General features: G+C 38.2%; 1 protein-coding gene across 1 annotated transcript in view; it reads left to right on the forward strand.

Moving 5' to 3' along the window:
• The window catches only part of LOC127657700 (uncharacterized), a 25,302-nt gene extending 5,871 nt beyond the window's left edge, over positions 1-19,431 (forward strand). Inside the window, exons 3-7 of the mRNA XM_052146542.1 lie at positions 3,392-3,552; positions 3,804-3,994; positions 8,909-9,050; positions 11,873-11,997; positions 18,652-19,431. Coding sequence (XP_052002502.1) covers positions 3,392-3,552; positions 3,804-3,994; positions 8,909-9,050; positions 11,873-11,997; positions 18,652-19,431 — 1,399 coding nt within the window. The remainder of the gene's footprint in view (positions 1-3,391; positions 3,553-3,803; positions 3,995-8,908; positions 9,051-11,872; positions 11,998-18,651) is intronic.
• Positions 19,432-20,571: the final 1,140 nt, after the last annotated feature.

Here is a 20,571-nt window from a genome sequence, read left to right on the forward strand (position 1 = left end):
GTGAGAATTAGATTCTAATTGGAACTAAAATGAGAATTTTATTCTAATTAGAACAGAAATTACAATTTTATTCTAAATCGAATTGAAGTGAGAATTAGATTCCAATTAGACTTAAGAATCAGATTAGATGTGGAATGAGAATTAGATTAGAATTGGAACTGAAATGAGAATTTGATTCTAATTAGAATTGGATTGAGTATTAGATTTGTATTCTGATTGCATTCCAGAATTTAAATTTGAATTAGATTCTATTTAGAACTGAAATGAAAATTGTATTCTAATTAGAATTGGAGTGGGAATTCTAATCTAATTAGAACTGAAATGAAAATTGTATTCTAATTAGAATTGGAGTGTGAATTCTATTCTAATTAGATCTGAAATTATAATTTGATTCTATTTAGAATTGGAGTGTGAATTCTATTCTGTTTAGAACTGAAATGATAATTTGATTCTATTTAGAATTAGATTGAGTATTAGATTTTTATTCTCATTCCAGAATTTGAATTTAAATAGATTCTAATTAGACTTGGAATGAGAATCAGATTAGAATTAAAGTGAGAATTAGATTCTAATTGGAAATTAAATAATAATTTGATTCTAATTAGAATTGGATTGAGTATTAGATTTGTATTCTGATTGCATTCCAGAATTTAAATTTGAATTAGATTCTATTTAGAACTGAAATGATAATTTGATTCTAATTAGAATTGGATTGAGTATAAAATTTTATTCTCATTCCAGAATTTGAATTGAAATAGATTCTAATTAGACTTGGAATGAGAATCAGATTAGAATTGAAGTGAGAATTTGATTCTAATAGAATTTAAATGAGAATTTGATTTTAATTAGAATTGAAGTGAGAATTATATTCTAATTGGAATTGGATTGAGAATTAGATTTTTATTATCATTCCATTCCAGAATTTGAATTAGATTCAAATTAGACTCTGATTAAGAATCAGATTAGATGTGGAATGAGAATTAGATTAGAATTGGAATGAAAATTAGATTCTAATTGGAACTGGAATGAGAATTTGATTCTAATTAGAAATTAAATAAGAATTTTATTCTAATTAGAATTGGATTGAGTATTAGATTTGTATTCTGATTGCATTCCAGAATTTAAATTTGAATTAGATTCTATTTAGAATGAAATGAAAATTGTATTCTAATTAGAATTGGAGTGTGAATTCTAATCTAAATAGAGCTGAAATGATAATTTGATTCTATTTAGAATTGGATTTGTATTAGATTTTTATTCTCATTCCAGAATTTGAATTGAAATAGATTCTAATTAGACTTGGAATGATAATCAGATTAGAAATAAAGTGAGAATTAGATTCTAATTGGAACTAAAATGAGAATTTTATTCTAATTAGAACAGAAATTACAATTTTATTCTAAATCGAATTGAAGTGAGAATTAGATTCAATTAGACTTAAGAATCAGATTAGATGTGGAATGAGAATTAGATTAGAATTGGAACTGAAATGAGAATTTGATTCTAATTAGAATTGGATTGAGTATTAGATTTGTATTCTGATTGCATTCCAGAATTTAAATTTGAATTAGATTCTATTTAGAACTGAAATGAAAATTGTATTCTAATTAGAATTGGAGTGGAATTCTAATCTAATTAGAACTGAAATGAAAATTGTATTCTAATTAGAATTGGAGTGTGAATTCTATTCTAATTAGATCTGAAATTATAATTTGATTCTATTTAGAATTGGAGTGTGAATTCTATTCTGTTTAGAACTGAAATGATAATTTGATTCTATTTAGAATTAGATTGAGTATTAGATTTTTATTCTCATTCCAGAATTTGAATTTAAATAGATTCTAATTAGACTTGGAATGAGAATCAGATTAGAATTAAAGTGAGAATTAGATTCTAATTGGAAATTAAATAATAATTTGATTCTAATTAGAATTGGATTGAGTATTAGATTTGTATTCTGATTGCATTCCAGAATTTAAATTTGAATTAGATTCTATTTAGAACTGAAATGATAATTTGATTCTAATTAGAATTGGATTGAGTATAAAAATTTTATTCTCATTCCAGAATTTGAATTGAAATAGATTCTAATTAGACTTGGAATGAGAATCAGATTAGAATTGAAGTGAGAATTTGATTCTAATAGAATTTAAATGAGAATTTGATTTTAATTAGAATTGAAGTGAGAATTATATTCTAATTGGAATTGGATTGAGAATTAGATTTTTATTATCATTCCATTCCAGAATTTGAATTAGATTCAAATTAGACTCTGATTAAGAATCAGATTAGATGTGGAATGAGAATTAGATTAGAATTGGAATGAAAATTAGATTCTAATTGGAACTGGAATGAGAATTTGATTCTAATTAGAAATTAAATAAGAATTTTATTCTAATTAGAATTGGATTGAGTATTAGATTTGTATTCTGATTGCATTCCAGAATTTAAATTTGAATTAGATTCTAATTAGAACTGAAATGCAAATTTGATTCTAATTGGAATTTAAATTAGATTCTAATTAGAGCTGAAATTATAATTTGATTCTAATTAGAATTGGATTTGTATTAGATTTTTGTTCTCATTCCAGAATTTGAATTGAAATAGATTCTAATTAGACTTGGAATGAGAATCAGATTAGAATTGAAGTGAGAATTTGATTCTAATAGAATTTAAATGAGAATTAGATTCTAATTAGAACTGAAATGAGAATTAGATTCTATTTAGAACTGGAATGAGAATGTGATTCTAATTAGAATTTAAATGAGAATTCTATTCTAATTAGTGCTGATATGATAATTTGATTCTAATTAGAATTGGATTGAGTATTAGAATTTTATTCTCATTCCAGAATTTGAATTGGAATAGATTCTAATAATACTTGTACTGATAAGCACATTAAAAATAATTAGTAAATAAACCATATTTATCTATAGATGCTTTAATCATATCTCATACATTTTCGGCTTCAACAGGGATTTTCAGGGACATAATTTGACATTCCAACTAATATTTTCCGAGTTTGGACATGAAATTTATGAGGTCCTGCAGGTGGAATCACCAAACTGCAAATGCAGGAAATTTGCAATTCAGATTGGAACGAGATTTAGGTTCTAATTAGAATTGGAGTGATACAATGTTTCCAATTAAAAGTGGAATTGGATTTTTTATTTTGTTTTGACAAATAAGTTACAATAACAAAGAAACTTGACAATAAAAATGATTTTTAAATACTCGTGATATTACATGACACTATATAAACATACAGAGTGTGCAATAGAGAATCTGGTTGCAGTCATTTATTACGATTAGACTATTTAAAGTCTTGCCGTTCTTTCGATGTCTGTGTAAACTGAGGCCTTCATTAAACCACGAGTCTGATGTGTTACAGTTATGGAGAAGCGTATGAACCGGTGACATGGTGCCAGAACATCTCTGATTCTCGATGTGACCTCACGAATGTGACGACTGATGTGGACTCGAGATATTTTGCCAAGATTACGGCCAGTGGACGGTGTCTGGGCGAGGTTACATTCTCTCCGCTTAAGCAAAGTAAGATATTCTGTCCTTTCATTCTTTAGATTGGCACAATTTTGTCATTGCATGTAGTGTTTTTTTTCCAATGCTGTTTGTGACCCAACGGGGTACCAGAACGCACCCCAGAACAGACCTGCATCTATTTGTGTATATCTCAACCCACCAGTTGAGATCCGTTAGTTTAGATTGAATGTCTGGCATCATGTTTGTTTAAAATCTATCCAACACATCACAATGATTTCTCTCTCCATCTTTTTTGTTTGTAGCCACTTTAGAAGCTCCACAGTTGTCCGTGTTGAGGAACAACACCTCCCTGACAGTGAAGGTTACACCGCCGATGGGTCCTCACAATCGCCCCATTGAGATGATCAGCTGCTGGGGAACCTGCAAAGATTTAGGAACACAGTCCATTAAGTATAAAGTTCATCTGACGCATCCTAAGTCTGTAGCTGGAATGGTGACTATCCCCTGTTCATCTTTACTATGAATTATTACTGCTCTCTTATTTCAAACCTTTTATAACGTGTTCTCTTCATGTTTTCACCCCCAGAAATAATAAACAAAAACTAGTTTTATGACCTCAGATTTTTTGCATTGAAAGATTAAGCTGGTGCTAATGAGAATAATGCATGTCAAAACAATTGCCTTAATTTCATTTGAAATAAAATAATATATTATTCTAGTTTTAAAGTATTTATACATCATTTGTTGTACTGCTTTTATCCATCCATCCATCTTCAACCGCTTATCCGAAGTCGGGTCGCGGGGGCAGCTGCTCCAGCAGGGGGCCCCAAACTTCCCTATCCCAAGCCACATTAACCAGCTCTGACTGGGAGACCCCGAGGCGTTCCCAGGCCAGTGTGGAGATGTAATCTCTCCACCTAATCCTGGGTCTTCCCCGAGGCCTCCTCCCAGCTGGACGTGCCTGAAACACCCCCTAGGGAGGCGGCCAGGGGGCATCCTTACCACATGCCCAAACCACCTCAACTGACTCCTTTCGACGCAAAGGAGCAGCGGCTCTACTCCGAGCTCCTCACGGATGACTGAGCTCCTCACCCTATCTCTAAGGGAGAAGCCCGCCACCCTTCTGAAGAAGCCCATTTCGGCCGCTTGTACTCGCGACCTAGTTCTTTCAGTCATGACCCAGCCTTCATGACCATAGGTGAGGTAGGAACAAAATTGACCGTAGATCGAGAGCTTTGCCTTCCGGCTCAGCTCTCTTTTCGTGACAACGGTGCGATAGAGTGAGTGCAATACCGCCACCGCTGCCCCAATTCTCCGGCCAACCTCCCGCTCCATTGTCCCCTCACTCGTGAACAAGACCCCGAGGTACTTGAACTCCTTCACTTGGGGCAATACCTCCTTCCCTACCTGGAGTACGCACTCCATCGGTTTCCTGCTGTACTGCTTTTAATTGTTGCTTATTAAAACAAAAAAGAACATTATATCACATTAATTAAAATCTAATGAGTCACATTACGGTAATATGGTAATGACAATTTTACCATATTGCTACAAATATCTCATTCTCATTACTATAATAATAATAAAAATAAATGCATGTTTTAATTTCTGTAATGTGAAAAAAATTATATATTATTCCAGTTGTATGGTATTTAAAAATCACAGTATATTTGTTTTAAAGCCTTTACTTTTTACGATTTAAATATATAAATAACAATCATTGCATTACAGTAATTACAATCTGAAGAGAAAATGACTGTAATACAGTAATGAGCATTTGTCTAAAGAATAGGCTTAATTTTACTTATGTAAATAAAATACAATTCTGTATGCATGTCCTTTTGAATTTGAGGACATTAAGCACAAACGTCATTGTAGTATTATGTTGTACTGCATTTAATTTTGGCTGATTTAAATAAACGATACAAATTAATTGTATCACAGTAATAAGAATCCAATAAGTGTCACATTGTAGTAATATGGTAATGAGAATTAGTCTATATAAATCGGCTTTATTTTCATAATGCAAAATATCATTTCAATTATTTGTTATTTAATTAGATTTTTGGGTGATTTAAGCACATTTTACACCCCCAATTCTCGTGACTGTAATGGTACAAAATCTCATTTTCGTTACTGTAATGTTACAAAATCTGTAATGCTAAAAAACTTCATTCTCGTTACTGTAATGCTAAAAAACTTCATTCTCGCTACTGTAATGCTAAAAAACTTCATTCTCGCTACTGTAATGCTAAAAAACTTCATTCTCGTTACTGAAATGCTAAAAAACTTCATTCTCGCTACTGTAATGCTAAAAAACTTCATTCTCGTTACTGTAATGCTAAAAAACTTCATTCTCGCTACTGTAATGCTAAAAAACTTCATTCTCGTTACTGAAATGCTACAAAATCTCATTTTCGTTACTGAAATGTTACAAAATCTGTAATGCTAAAAAACTTCATTCTCGTTACTGTAATGCTAAAAAACTTCATTCTCGTTACTGAAATGCTACAAAATCTCATTCTCGTTAATGAAATGCTACAAAATCTCATTTTCGTTACTGAAATGTTACAAAATCTGTAATGCTAAAAAACTTCATTCTCGTTACTGAAATGCTACAAAACTTCATTCTCGTTACTGAAATGCTACAAAACCTCATTCTCGTTACTGTAATGTTACAAAATCTCATTCTCGTTACTGAAATGTTACAAAATCTCATTCTCGTTACTGTAATGTTTCAAAACCTCATTCTCGTTACTGAAATGTTACAAAATCTCATTCTCGTTACTGTAATGGTTCAAAATCTCATTCTCGTTACTGTAATGTTACAAAATCTCATTCTCGTTACTGTAATGCTACAAAATCTCATTCTCGTTACTGTAATGTTACAAAATCTCATTCTCGTTACTGTAATGCTACAAAATCTGTAATGCTAAAAAAACTTAATTCTCGTTACTGTAATGCTACAAAATCTCATTCTCATTACTGTAATGTTACAAAATCTCATTCTCGTTACTGAAATGTTACAAAATCTCATTCTCGTTACTGTAATGTTTCAAAACCTCATTCTCGTTACTGAAATGTTACAAAATCTCATTCTCGTTACTGTAATGGTTCAAAATCTCATTCTCGTTACTGTAATGTTACAAAATCTCATTCTCGTTACTGTAATGCTACAAAATCTCATTCTCGTTACTGTAATGTTACAAAATCTCATTCTCGTTACTGTAATGCTACAAAATCTGTAATGCTAAAAAAACTTAATTCTCGTTACTGTAATGCTACAAAATCTCATTCTCGTTACTGAAATGTTACAAAATCTCATTCTCATTACTGTAATGCTACAAAATCTGTAATGCTAAAAAAACTTAATTCTCGTTACTGTAATGCTACAAAATCTCATTCTCGTTACTGTAATGTTACAAAATCTCATTCTCGTTACTGTAATGCTACAAAATCTCATTCTCATTACTGTAATGCTACAAAATCTGTAATGCTAAAAAAACTTCATTCTCGTTACTGTAATGTTACAAAATCTCATTCTCGTTACTGAAATGTTACAAAATCTCATTCTCATTACTGTAATGTTACAAAACCTCATTCTTGTTACTGTAATGTTACAAAATCTCATTCTCGTTACTGAAATGTTACAAAATCTCATTCTCGTTACTGTAATGCTACAAAATCTCATTCTCGTTACTGTAATGCTACAAAATCTGTAATGCTAAAAAAAACGTAATTCTCGTTACTGTAATGCTACAAAATCTCATTCTCGTTACTGTAATGTTACAAAATCTCATTCTCGTTACTGTAATGCTACAAAATCTCATTCTCATTACTGTAATGCTACAAAATCTGTAATGCTAAAAAAACTTAATTCTCGTTACTGTAATGCTACAAAATCTCATTCTCGTTACTGTAATGTTACAAAATCTCATTCTCGTTACTGTAATGCTACAAAATCTCATTCTCATTACTGTAATGCTACAAAATCTGTAATGCTAAAAAAACTTCATTCTCGTTACTGTAATGTTACAAAATCTCATTCTCGTTATTGAAATGTTACAAAATCTCATTCTCATTACTGTAATGTTACAAAACCTCATTCTTGTTACTGTAATGTTACAAAATCTCGTTCTCGTTACTGTAATGCTACAAAATCTCATTCTCGTTACTGTAATGTTACAAAATCTCATTCTCGTTACTGTAATGCTACAAAACCTCATTCTTGTTACTGTAATGTTACAAAATCTCATTCTCGTTACTGTAATGTTACAAAACCTCATTCTTGTTACTGTAATGTTACAAAATCTCATTCTCGTTACTGAAATGCTACAAAATCTCATTCTCATTACTGTAATGTTACAAAACCTCATTCTTGTTACTGTAATGTTACAAAATCTCATTCTCATTACTGTAATGCTACAAAATCTAATTCTCATTACTGTAATGTTACAAAACCTCATTCTTGTTACTGTAATGTTACAAAATCTCATTCTCATTACTGTAATGCTACAAAATCTCATTCTCGTTACTGTAATGTTACAAAACCTCATTCTTGTTACTGTAATGTTACAAAATCTCGTTCTCGTTACTGTAATGCTACAAAATCTCATTCTCGTTACTGTAATGTTACAAAACCTCATTCTTGTTGCTGTAATGTTACAAAATCTCGTTCTCGTTACTGTAATGCTACAAAATCTCATTCTAGTTACTGTAATGTTACAAAACCTCATTCTTGTTACTGTAATGTTACAAAACCTCATTCTTGTTACTGTAATGTTACAAAATCTCGTTCTCGTTACTGTAATGCTACAAAATCTCATTCTCGTTACTGTAATGTTACAAAACCTCATTCTTGTTACTGTAATGTTACAAAACCTCATTCTTGTTACTGTAATGTTACAAAATCTCGTTCTCGTTACTGTAATGCTACAAAACCTAATTCTCGTTACTGTAATGCTACAAAATCTGTAATGCTACAAAATCTAATTCTCGTTACTGTAATGCTACAAAACCTAATTCTCGTTACTGTAATGCTACAAAATCTCATTGTCGTTACTGTAATGGTACAAAACCTAATTCTCCTTACTGTAATGCTACAAAATCTCATTCTCGTTACTGAAATGTGGGAAAAACTATATTTTATTCCAAAGTATTTAAAGATAATTTGTTTTGCTGCCTTTTTTATTTGCCGGTTTAAATGTAAAAAATATTTATGTTTTAAGAATATACGGTAATGCAATAATTTGTCCATAATATGCATCATTTTATTCATGCAAATTGTTATTTTGTACATACTGTTGTTAGTATGGTATTTATTTTGATTTGGGGGTGATCTGTACAGATTCACTCTTTGAAGGTATTCATCTGTTAAACTAAATGTCTCCTTCATGTCTCTTTGCAGGTATTTGAGGGCACGTCTGACTCAGTGGTTATATGGCTTGTAGAAACGGACAAGCAGTATTGTGGGGATGTTGTATATTCACTCACACTTCCCTTTTCGCCTCGACAGAGTGAGAAAGCCTCCTTTTGTGTGAATGTCTCGGGTAATTGAACCAATCTTGTTTTCATTCATCTATACACACCGCCTTGACTGAATCTGAGCAGCGCCTGCTTAGCAAAGTATCTTATGCTCTCTGTTGTCTTGTTTGCTTTTATTGTTGGCCTAAAGGAAACCTTGCATTTCCTTGACTGATTCGGAGCGTCTCTTTAGTAAACAACACACGTTGAACTAAAATCAGTCTCATGCAATGCAAATTTTTCTAAAAACACAGCATTTCCCAAAGACTCATCAATATCTAGCCTAAATTCAGTCATAAATTGCAAACATTTCTCAATCAGTGTTTTTGTTCTGCTTTGTTTTCCGTTATGAATGTCTACAGTAAAGATCCTTACAAAAGATACATTTCTACTTTGAGAAGCAAAGATGCATGAGATAATAAGACCTTATTTTTCTCACCCTTTTTTTATCTGCTTTTTCTCCCCATATTGGAACGCCCAATTCGCACTACTTAGTAGGTCCTCATGGTGGCGCGGTTACTCACCTCAATCTGGGTGGCGGAGGACAAGTCTCAGTTGCCTCCGCTTCTGAGACCGTCAATCCGCGCATCTTATCACGTGACTCGTTGTGCATGACACCGCGGAGACTCGCAGCATGTGGAGGCTCATGCTACTCTCCACGGTCCACACACAACTCACCACACACCCCATTGAGAGAACCACTAATCACCACCACGAGGAGGTTACCCCATGTGACTCCCTCCCTAGCAACCAGGCCAATTTGGTTGCTTAGGAGACCTGGCTGGAGTCACTCAGCACACCCTGATTCAAACTCGTGACTCCAGTGTCAGTAGTCCGTGTCAATACTCGCTGAGCTACCCAAACCCAACATTTAATTATTTGATGAAAAAGACCATATATTTTCTGGCCCATTTCTTCTAAAATGGGCCACTTTATAAACTATGCTTATTATAAAATAAGCATAAATGTGCTCAAATACACGCAACCACCTCCCAAACACTATCACAAGCACTCATTTTCATTTTATTACAACTGTAATGAGTAAAATATACATTTACACATGCACAACTGGTGCTGTACATGTAACACAAATTAACCATGGGATCACTATACGTATATATGTATATATATACACAGGTCCTTCTCAAAAAATTAGCATATTGTGATAAAGTTCATTATTTTCCATAATGTAATGATAAAAATTAAACTTTCATATATTTTAGATTCATTCCACACCAACTGAAATATTTCAGGTCTTTTATTGTTTTAATACTGATGATTTTGGCATACAGCTCATGAAAACCCAAAATTCCTATCTCAAAAAATTAGCATCAAAAAATTCACCCAAGAATGAACATTCTCTCATTATTTACTCCCCCTCATGCCATCCCAGATGTGTGTGACTTTCTTTCTTATGCAGAACACAAATGGAGATTTGTAGAAGAATATCTCTGCTCTGTAGGTCCTTACAATGCAAGTGAATGGTGACCAGAAATTTGTAGCACTAATAATAATAGCACATGTTTTTGTTTTTATAAACACTGATTTGTTCTGATTTTAAGACATAGAAGGCATATTTATTATGGGGTACAATAGCCAAACACCTACAAAAATTAACCATGACTACTACATTCTTGATTACTACAGTATTGCCATGTGCAACCATGGTTACCAGGGCTGGACTTGTAATCGGGTATACCGGGCATTTTCCCGGTGGGCCGACCCACTTTGGGGCCGATCGGGGGCGGACTGACCATCGGGAGAACCGAGCGAGCTGGTGGGTCGGCCGAGAAACGGTCCGAATGGGCGGCGATATGCTAAAATGAGCCGCCGCGTTATGCAGAACACACCACAAAACGGCGCTGCGATTTGCAGAAAAGAATATTTCAGCTCTGTAGGTCCCTACAATGCAAGTAAATGGTGACCAGACATTTGTAGCTCCAAAAATCACATAAAGTAAACCTAAAAGTAGTCCTTACGACCATGTCTTCAGAAGTGTTATAATAGGTGTGGGAGTGAAACAGATTAAAAGTCCTTTTTTTTTTTCTTTTTTTTTTGCACTAAATCTCCACTTTCACTTTTACATCTGAAAGTCACATATGGTGCCTGTTCATATTTCAATCTGAAATATTGTTCTGTTCCTCACCAAGACTTATTATGTTGCTTCTGAAGATTTTTAGTTCTGGTCACCATTCACTTATATTGTACGGACCTACAGAGCTGAGATATTCTTCTACAAATCTCCATTTGTGTTCTGCAGAAGAAAGAAAGTCACACACATCTGGGATGGCATGAGGGTGAGTAAATAATGAATAAACATCTACAAAAATAAACTTAGTTTTAACTGCAGTAGCCATAGTTAAACTATGTAAAACCATAGTAACCACAAAATTAACTATGATTACTACATTGTTGGTTACTACAGTATTGCCATGTGCAACCATGGTTACCAGGGCTGGACTGGTAATCTGGCATACCGGGCATTTTCCCGGTGGGTCGACGCACTTTGGGGCCGATCGGGGGCGGACTGGCCATCGGCCCCTCCCCCAAACACTCGACAACTTTTCGGCCAGTTGCTATGTACAGTCCCGGGCCGATTTCTCTTCCCAGTCCAGCCCTGATGGTTACTACAATCCTGACATCTACCCTATTACTACCGTAAAACCATGTTTAATGTATTGTAATGACACCCAAAATAAATGCATGGGAATGCAAAACTATTTTAGAGAAACAGTCCTCGAAGGGGCTCCATAGTGCATCATTTGAACTTGTTTTAAGCATAAAGTTCACTCAACAAGACTTCCTTAAGAAAATGATCATCTGCAGTTTCAACTCTGTTCTCTTCCAGCACGTCAGTCGTGGTTTCTCATATTTCTACTTCCTGGTCTGGTGGCTCTTGTCCTGCTGATTATCATTCCCATAGTGCTCTACCAGCAATCTGTGAGAAGAACGTGTTCCTTGCCGAAAGCGTTGGTGAGTGTTTGTGTCACATCCACACGGGGAAATTCCAGGTGAAGTTGCTTGGAATCGACTCCTCCCTGCAAAGTCCTGTTTGATGAGAGCGTCACGTTTCTGCTAAAGAATGCGTTGTGTTTCGTTTTGGCTTTTGGCAGCAGAAATTGACTGTCATGCATTACCAGCAAAAACTATAGTCAAAACTAAGTCGTCCAAACTCTGAATTGACACGCGTGGAAGTTTGGGAACTATGACCAGAAAATGTTTATCATATCAAATCTATCCCGATTTAATTATTAGTGCTAAAACCTTTTTTTCTACTGTATTAAAATGGCATTAAAGAGAATTGTTTGGTATGTTCGTTTTTAGAGGGTCTCATTTATCTAAAAATATAAATAAATAAATAAAAAGGTACAATAGTTGATGTATTAAATATACATTAATATCTTTTACAGTACGTTTATCACCCTTCAGGCTTCACTGGAAACATTTTTATAAGTATAAATATTCCATTAGTCTCGTTGCATATTGCTGCATTCATTATACACAAACGTGTTGTTTAAAATATTTAAAAGTGGATTATAGTCACACCACAGGATACACTTTTCCTAATCCTAAATGTGAATGTTTGGTTGTTTACTACATATTCAGAAATAAATGATTTATGAAGTGCCTACACACACACACACACACATACACTCACAAACACAAACACAAACAAACGCACATGCAAGCACAAACATGCACACACTATCACAGACACTCACACAGACACAAACACTCTCACACACACTCTCACAGACTCACACTCTCACACACACTCTCACAGACTCACACACACTCTCACAAACACTCTCACAGACTCACACACACTCTCACAGACCCACACACACACTCTCACAAACACTCTCACTGACTCACACACACACTCTCACAAACACTCTCACGGACACTCTCACAGACTCACACACACTCTCACAGACTCACACACACACTCTCACAAACACTCTCACGGACACTCTCACAGACTCACAAACACTCTCACTGACTCACACACACACTCTCACAAACACTCTCACGGACACTCTCACAGACTCACAAACACTCTCACAGACTCACACACACTCTCACAGACTCACACACACACTCTCACAAACACTCTCACAGACTCACACACACACTCACACTCTCACAGACACACACACACACTCTCACAAACACTCTCACAGACTCACACACACTCTCACAGACTCACACACACACTCTCACAAACACTCTCACAGACTCACACACACTCTCACAGACCCACACACACACTCTCACAAACACTCTCACAGACTCTCACACACACTCTCACAAACACTCTCACGGACACTCTCACAGACTCACACACACTCTCACAAACACTCTCACAGACTCACACACACACTCTCACAAACACTCTCACAGACACTCTCACAGACTCACACTCTCACAAACACTCTCACAGACTCACACACACACTCTCACAAACACTCTCACAGACACTCTCACAGACTCACACTCTCACAGACACTCTCACAGACTCACACACACTCTCACAGACTCACACACACACTCTCACAGACACTCTCACAGACTCACACACACTCTCACAGACACTCTCACAGACTCACACTCTCACAGACACTCTCACAGACTCACACACACTCTCACAGACTCACACACACACTCTCACAAACACTCTCACAGACACTCTCACAGACTCACACACACTCTCACAGACTCACACACACACTCTCACAAACACTCTCACAGACACTCTCACAGACTCACACTCTCACAGACACTCTCACAGACTCACACACACTCTCACAGACTCACACACACACTCTCACAAACACTCTCACAGACACTCTCACAGACTCACACACACTCTCACAGACTCACACACACACTCTCACAAACACTCTCACAGACTCACAGACTCACACACACTCTCACAGACACTCTCACAGACTCACACACACACTCTCACAAACACTCTCACAGACACTCTCACAGACTCACACTCTCACAGACACTCTCACAGACTCACACACACTCTCACAGACTCACACACACACTCTCACAAACACTCTCACTGACTCACACACACACTCTCACAAACACTCTCACACACACTCTCACAGATTCACACACACTCTCACAGACTCACACACACACTCTCACAGACACTCTCACAGACTCACACACACTCTCACAGACTCACACACACACTCTCACAGACACTCTCACAGACTCACACACACTCTCACAGACTCACACACACACTCTCACAAACACTCTCACAGACTCACACACACACTCTCACAGACTCACACACACACTCTCACAAACACTCTCACAAACACTCTCACAGACTCACACACACTCTCACAGACTCACACACACACTCTCACAAACACTCTCACAGACTCACACACACTCTCACAGACTCACACACACACTCTCACAGACACTCTCACAGACTCACACACACTCTCACAGACTCACACACACACTCTCACAAACACTCTCACAGACTCACAGACTCATACACACTCTCACAGACACACACTCTCACAAACACTCTCACAGACTCACACTCACACTCTCACAGAATCACACACACACTCTCACAGACACTCTCACAGACTCACACACACTCTCACAGACTCACACACACACTCTCACAAACACTCTCACAGACACTCTCACAGACTCACACACACACTCTCACAGACACTCTCACAGACTCACACACACTCTCACAGACTCACACACACACTCTCACAGACACTCTCACAGACTCACACACACTCTCACAGACTCACACACACACTCTCACAGACACTCTCACAGACTCACACACACTCTCACAGACTCACACACACACTCTCACAAACACTCTCACAGACACTCTCACAGAATCACACACACTCTCACAGACACTCTCACAGACTCACACACACTCTCACAGACTCACACACACACTCTCACAGACACTCTCACAGACTCACACACACTCTCACAGACTCACACACACACTCTCACAGACACTCTCACAGACTCACACACACTCTCACAGACTCACACACACACTCTCACAAACACTCTCACAGACTCACAGACTCACACACACTCTCACAGACACACACTCTCACAAACACTCTCACAGACTCACACACACTCTCACAGACTCACACACACACTCTCACAAACACTCTCACAGACTCACAGACTCACACACACTCTCACAGACACACACTCTCACAAACACTCTCACAGACTCACACTCACACTCTCACAGAATCACACACACACTCACACTCTCACAGACTCACACACACACTCTCACAAACACTCTCACAGACTCACACTCTCACAGACACACACTCTCACAAACACTCTCACACATCACTCTCACAGACACACACTCTCACAGACTCACACTCTCACAGACTCACACACACACTCTCACAAACACTCTCACACACACTCTCACAGACTCACAAACACACTCTCACAAACACTCTCAAAAACACTCTCACAGACTCACACTCTCACAGACACACACTCTCACAAACACTCTCACACACTCACACTCTCACAAACACTCTCACAGACTCACACACACACTCACACTCTCACAGACACACACTCTCACAGACTCACACACACACTCACACTCTCACAGACACACACTCTCACAGACTCACACTCTCACAGACTCACACACACACTCTCACAAACACTCTCACACACACTCTCACAGACTCACACTCTCACAGACTTACACTCTCACAAACACTCTCACAGACTCACACTCTCACACACACTCTCACAGACTCACACACACACTCTCACAAACACTCTCACACACACTCACAGACACACACTCTCACAAACACTCTCACAGACTCACACACACACTCTCACAAAAACTCTCACAGACTCACACTCTTACAGACACACTCTCACAGACTCACACACACACTCTCACAGACTCACACTCTCACAGACACACACTCTGACAGACTCACACACACACACACTCTCACAAACACTCTCACAGACTCACACACACACTCTCACAAAAACTCTCACAGACTCACACTCTTACAGACACACACTCTCACAGACTCACACACACACTCTCACAGACTCACACTCTCACAGACACACACTCTCACAGACTCACACACACACACACTCACAAACACTCTCACAGACTCACACACACACTCTCACAAAAACTCTCACAGACTCACACTCTTACAGACACACACTCTCACAGACTCACACACACACTCTCACAGACTCACACTCTCACAGACACACACTCTCACAGACTCACACACACACACTCTCACAAACACTCTCACAGACTCACACTCTCACAGACTCACACTCTCACAGACTCACACACACACTCTCACAAACACTCTCACAAACACTCTCACAGACTCACACTCTCACAGACACACACTCTCACAAACACTCTCACAGACACACACACACACTCTCACAAACACTCTCACAGACTCACACTCTCACAGACACACACACACACTCTCACAAACACTCTCACAGACACACACTCTCACAAACACTCTCACAGACTCACACTCTCACAGACTCACACTCTCACAGACACACACTCTCACAAACACTCTCACAGACACACACACACACTCTCACAAACACTCTCACAGACTCACACTCTCACAGACACACACACACACTCTCACAAACACTCTCACAGACACACACTCTCACAAACACTCTCACAGACTCACACTCTCACAGACTCACACTCACAGACTCACACTCTCACAGACACACACACACACTCTCACAAACACTCTCACAGACTCACACTCACACTCTCACAGACTCACACACACACTCACACTCTCACAGACTCACACACACACTCTCACAGACTCACACTCTCACAGACACACACTCTCACAAACACTCTCACACACTCACACTCTCACAAACACTCTCACAGACTCACACTCTCACAGACTCACACTCTCACAAACACTCTCACACACACTCACAAACACTCTCACACACACTCTCACACTCTCACAGACACACACTCTCACAGACTCACACTCTCACAGACTCACACACACACTCTCACAAACACTCTCACACACACTCTCACAGACTCACACTCTCACAGACTTACACTCTCACAAACACTCTCACAGACTCACACTCTCACACACACTCTCACAGACTCACACACACACTCTCACAAACACTCTCACACACACTCTCACAGACTCACACTCTCACAAACACTCTCACAGACTCACACACACACTCTCACAAAAACTCTCACAGACTCACACTCTTACAGACACACACTCTCACAGACTCACACACACACTCTCACAGACTCACACTCTCACAGACACACACTCTCACAGACTCACACACACACACTCTCACAAACACTCTCACAAACACTCTCACAGACTCACACTCTCACAGACTCACACACACACTCTCACAAACACTCTCACAAACACTCTTACAGACACACACTCTCACAGACTCACACACACACTCTCACAGACTCACACTCTCACAGACACACACTCTCACAGACTCACACACACACACTCTCACAAACACTCTCACAAACACTCTCACAGACACACACACTCTCACAAACACTCTCACAGACTCACACTCTCACAGACACACACTCTCACAAACACTCTCACAGACACACACACACACTCTCACAAACACTCTCACAGACTCACACTCTCACAGACACACACACACTCTCACAAACACTCTCACAGACTCACACTCTCACAGACACACACACTCTCACAAACACTCTCACAGACTCACACTCTCACAGACACACACACTCTCACAAACACTCTCACAGACTCACACTCTCACAGACACACACACACTCTCACAAACACTCTCACAGACTCACACTCTCACAGACACACACACTCTCACAAACACTCTCACAGACTCACACTCTCACAGACACACACACACACTCTCACAAACACTCTCACAGACTCACACTCTCACAAACACTCTCACACACACTCTCACAAACACTCTCACAGACACACACTCTCACAAACACTCACAGACACACACACACACAAAATAAAAATAATAATAGCACATGTTTTTGTTTTTATAAACACTGATTTGTTCTGATTTTAAGACATAGAAGGCATATTTATTATGGGGTACAATAGCCAACCAAGATTTCATGGTAACATTTATACGAATATTACCTTGTCACTATTTCTTTTACGTTTTTAGCCAATTTAATCACCGTTCTGGCTTCTCTAGTGCAGTTGAAATGGACTTGTGGTGTGACAAATATATTTTCAAAAGTGTCAATTTGAGGTCATAAAAGCAACAGAATTATCTGTCAATGTTTTTAAAATGTGGACAATAGTAGAAAAATACAAGTTAATGCAACCTCCGAGTCACTTACATAAGGTTAGCATTGACCGCCGAGTAAACAACAACTTCGGCTACATTTCTGGCCGTGTACTCGACTAGCAAAAATGAGTAGCTTTTTGGAAAACAAAGAGACTTGGAAAACTTGGAAAAATTAATAGTTGTCCTCTCTCTATGAAACAGATGCTGCCAAGGACCAATACTCTTCCACTTTGGGACAATACCACCTGGGACGACATATCCAAAGTGCAGGTGGAGTCGGGATTTAGTGACATCTGCCAAAAGCTTTCACAGGTCTCTTTTGCCCAGGAGCGGTACGAGGATATTGGTTATGCATCTCAAGACTCCCATGACCCCGAGTGGAAGCGTGACTCGGCGGGCAGTCAACAGGGAACGGCAGGCGACGGCTCAGAGCCGTCTGTCAGCTACAGCATGGCCGTGGGTTGTCCAGATGATCCATCAACTGAGGACAGGACTGACGAGACCAGCTTTGAATTATCTGGACTGCAGTCGGTTTTGGTCGAAGGGACCAATGTTCCTGCGAACAAAGAGTTTGCAGACTCTGATACCAACTGCAAACCTTTGGTGGTGCCGGTTATAACTGGTTCCAGTGGTGCATTGCAGCTTCCTGAATTTGTCTTCCAGAGTTCTCCGTTACTAGCTCTTGGAGAAAGGACACCTTTACTAACGGATCTACTAATACAGGACTCGAGGTGTAATGTTGATTACCTGCCTGTACATGTTTCAAAGATGTCCGGTGGCCTTTCCCTGAGTTTCTCAGGTGAGACGTCAAACTACAGGGAGAACTGTCTGCCAGGTATGTCTTTGGAGAGACAACAAGACCAGAGGACGTATATTTTACAGACTGATCACCCTCAGGTCTCGACTGTACCGGAAGAGGAGAACATCGCAGTTGGTGGTTTGGTCTTTCTGGACCGATGGATTCTGCAAATGCAAGGATGATAAAAATTGGGGAGTTCCTCTAAACTGAGTATTGCTGGTCACCAGCATCAGGTGGCGTTAGAATCCCGGTTTTTCAGCGTGGGATGCTGGGATGCTGGTGTCACCAACGTGGCTTCTTAACTAGCTAAATTAGCAAGACCTCCTTGGTCAGAAAGGCCAAGCACCAAACAGGCAAACTAGTTTCCCAAAAGCATTGCTGAAGTTGATCATAGAGACCACTGGTGCCAATTTCTACGATCTAATTCCCTCGCGATGCTTTTGGGAAACGCATCCCTGGACTAGCATGCTGGTCTAACCTCGTCTTCAATGTGTCCTGGATCAGGGATTTAGACTTGTCCTTTCCAAAAGACTAGTTCAACTGAACGTTGTATTGTGAGGATCAACCAAACTTGAATCATTCTGTATGTTTGAGTCCTTTTTCAATTGAATGGATGCTGGTAACTGTACATGTTATCCCAGATGTATATAAATAGCCAATTTAATTTGTTATGCTGCTGCAACCTGGTCTCAAAAAATCATGTTACTATGACAACAGTTTGCATAATGAGTTTTATGTTTTATTGCTGCAGATTTCTGGTGAAAAAGTTGTTCACTTTCACTCAAATCATGGGTAAAACGCCACTTTATACGTATTTTTCGATATCTTATGACATCAAATCACTTTTATGATTATGCATGATTATCAACACGAGCACACGTGTCGACACGTGAGCCGAAAGTAAGCCACACGAAATTACAATGTTGCGTTATTTTATCTCACATTTGTTTTTATGGCACTATCGGTTAAGTTAAAGTGGAGAACATTTAGTGTGCCTTTAGCGCCCCTCGGTGGACATTTCACCTCGTAACCGCATTGAAACTTGTAATGATCCACGTAATATCATTCTGCAAACATGCTGCCACAGTCACGTCATTTTCATGAGATCCGGCCGTTATACTGTCTGTGCACTTGAAACTAAGCTGTAGCGTTGCATTGTTCACAAGTGTTAGCCTGCTGTTTACATTTTATTTATACGTATTTGAGGATTTAAATGAATTCACGAGTTGTAATGAATTAAATTTCATTCTGGCCTTATTCGATAGACTTCGTTTAAGGTTTTCTCAAAATCTCTAAACCAAGAATAAAGTTTATGACAGTTA

This window comes from Xyrauchen texanus, chromosome 17 (genome assembly GCF_025860055.1).
Source record: "Xyrauchen texanus isolate HMW12.3.18 chromosome 17, RBS_HiC_50CHRs, whole genome shotgun sequence".
NCBI lineage: Eukaryota > Metazoa > Chordata > Actinopteri > Cypriniformes > Catostomidae > Xyrauchen > Xyrauchen texanus.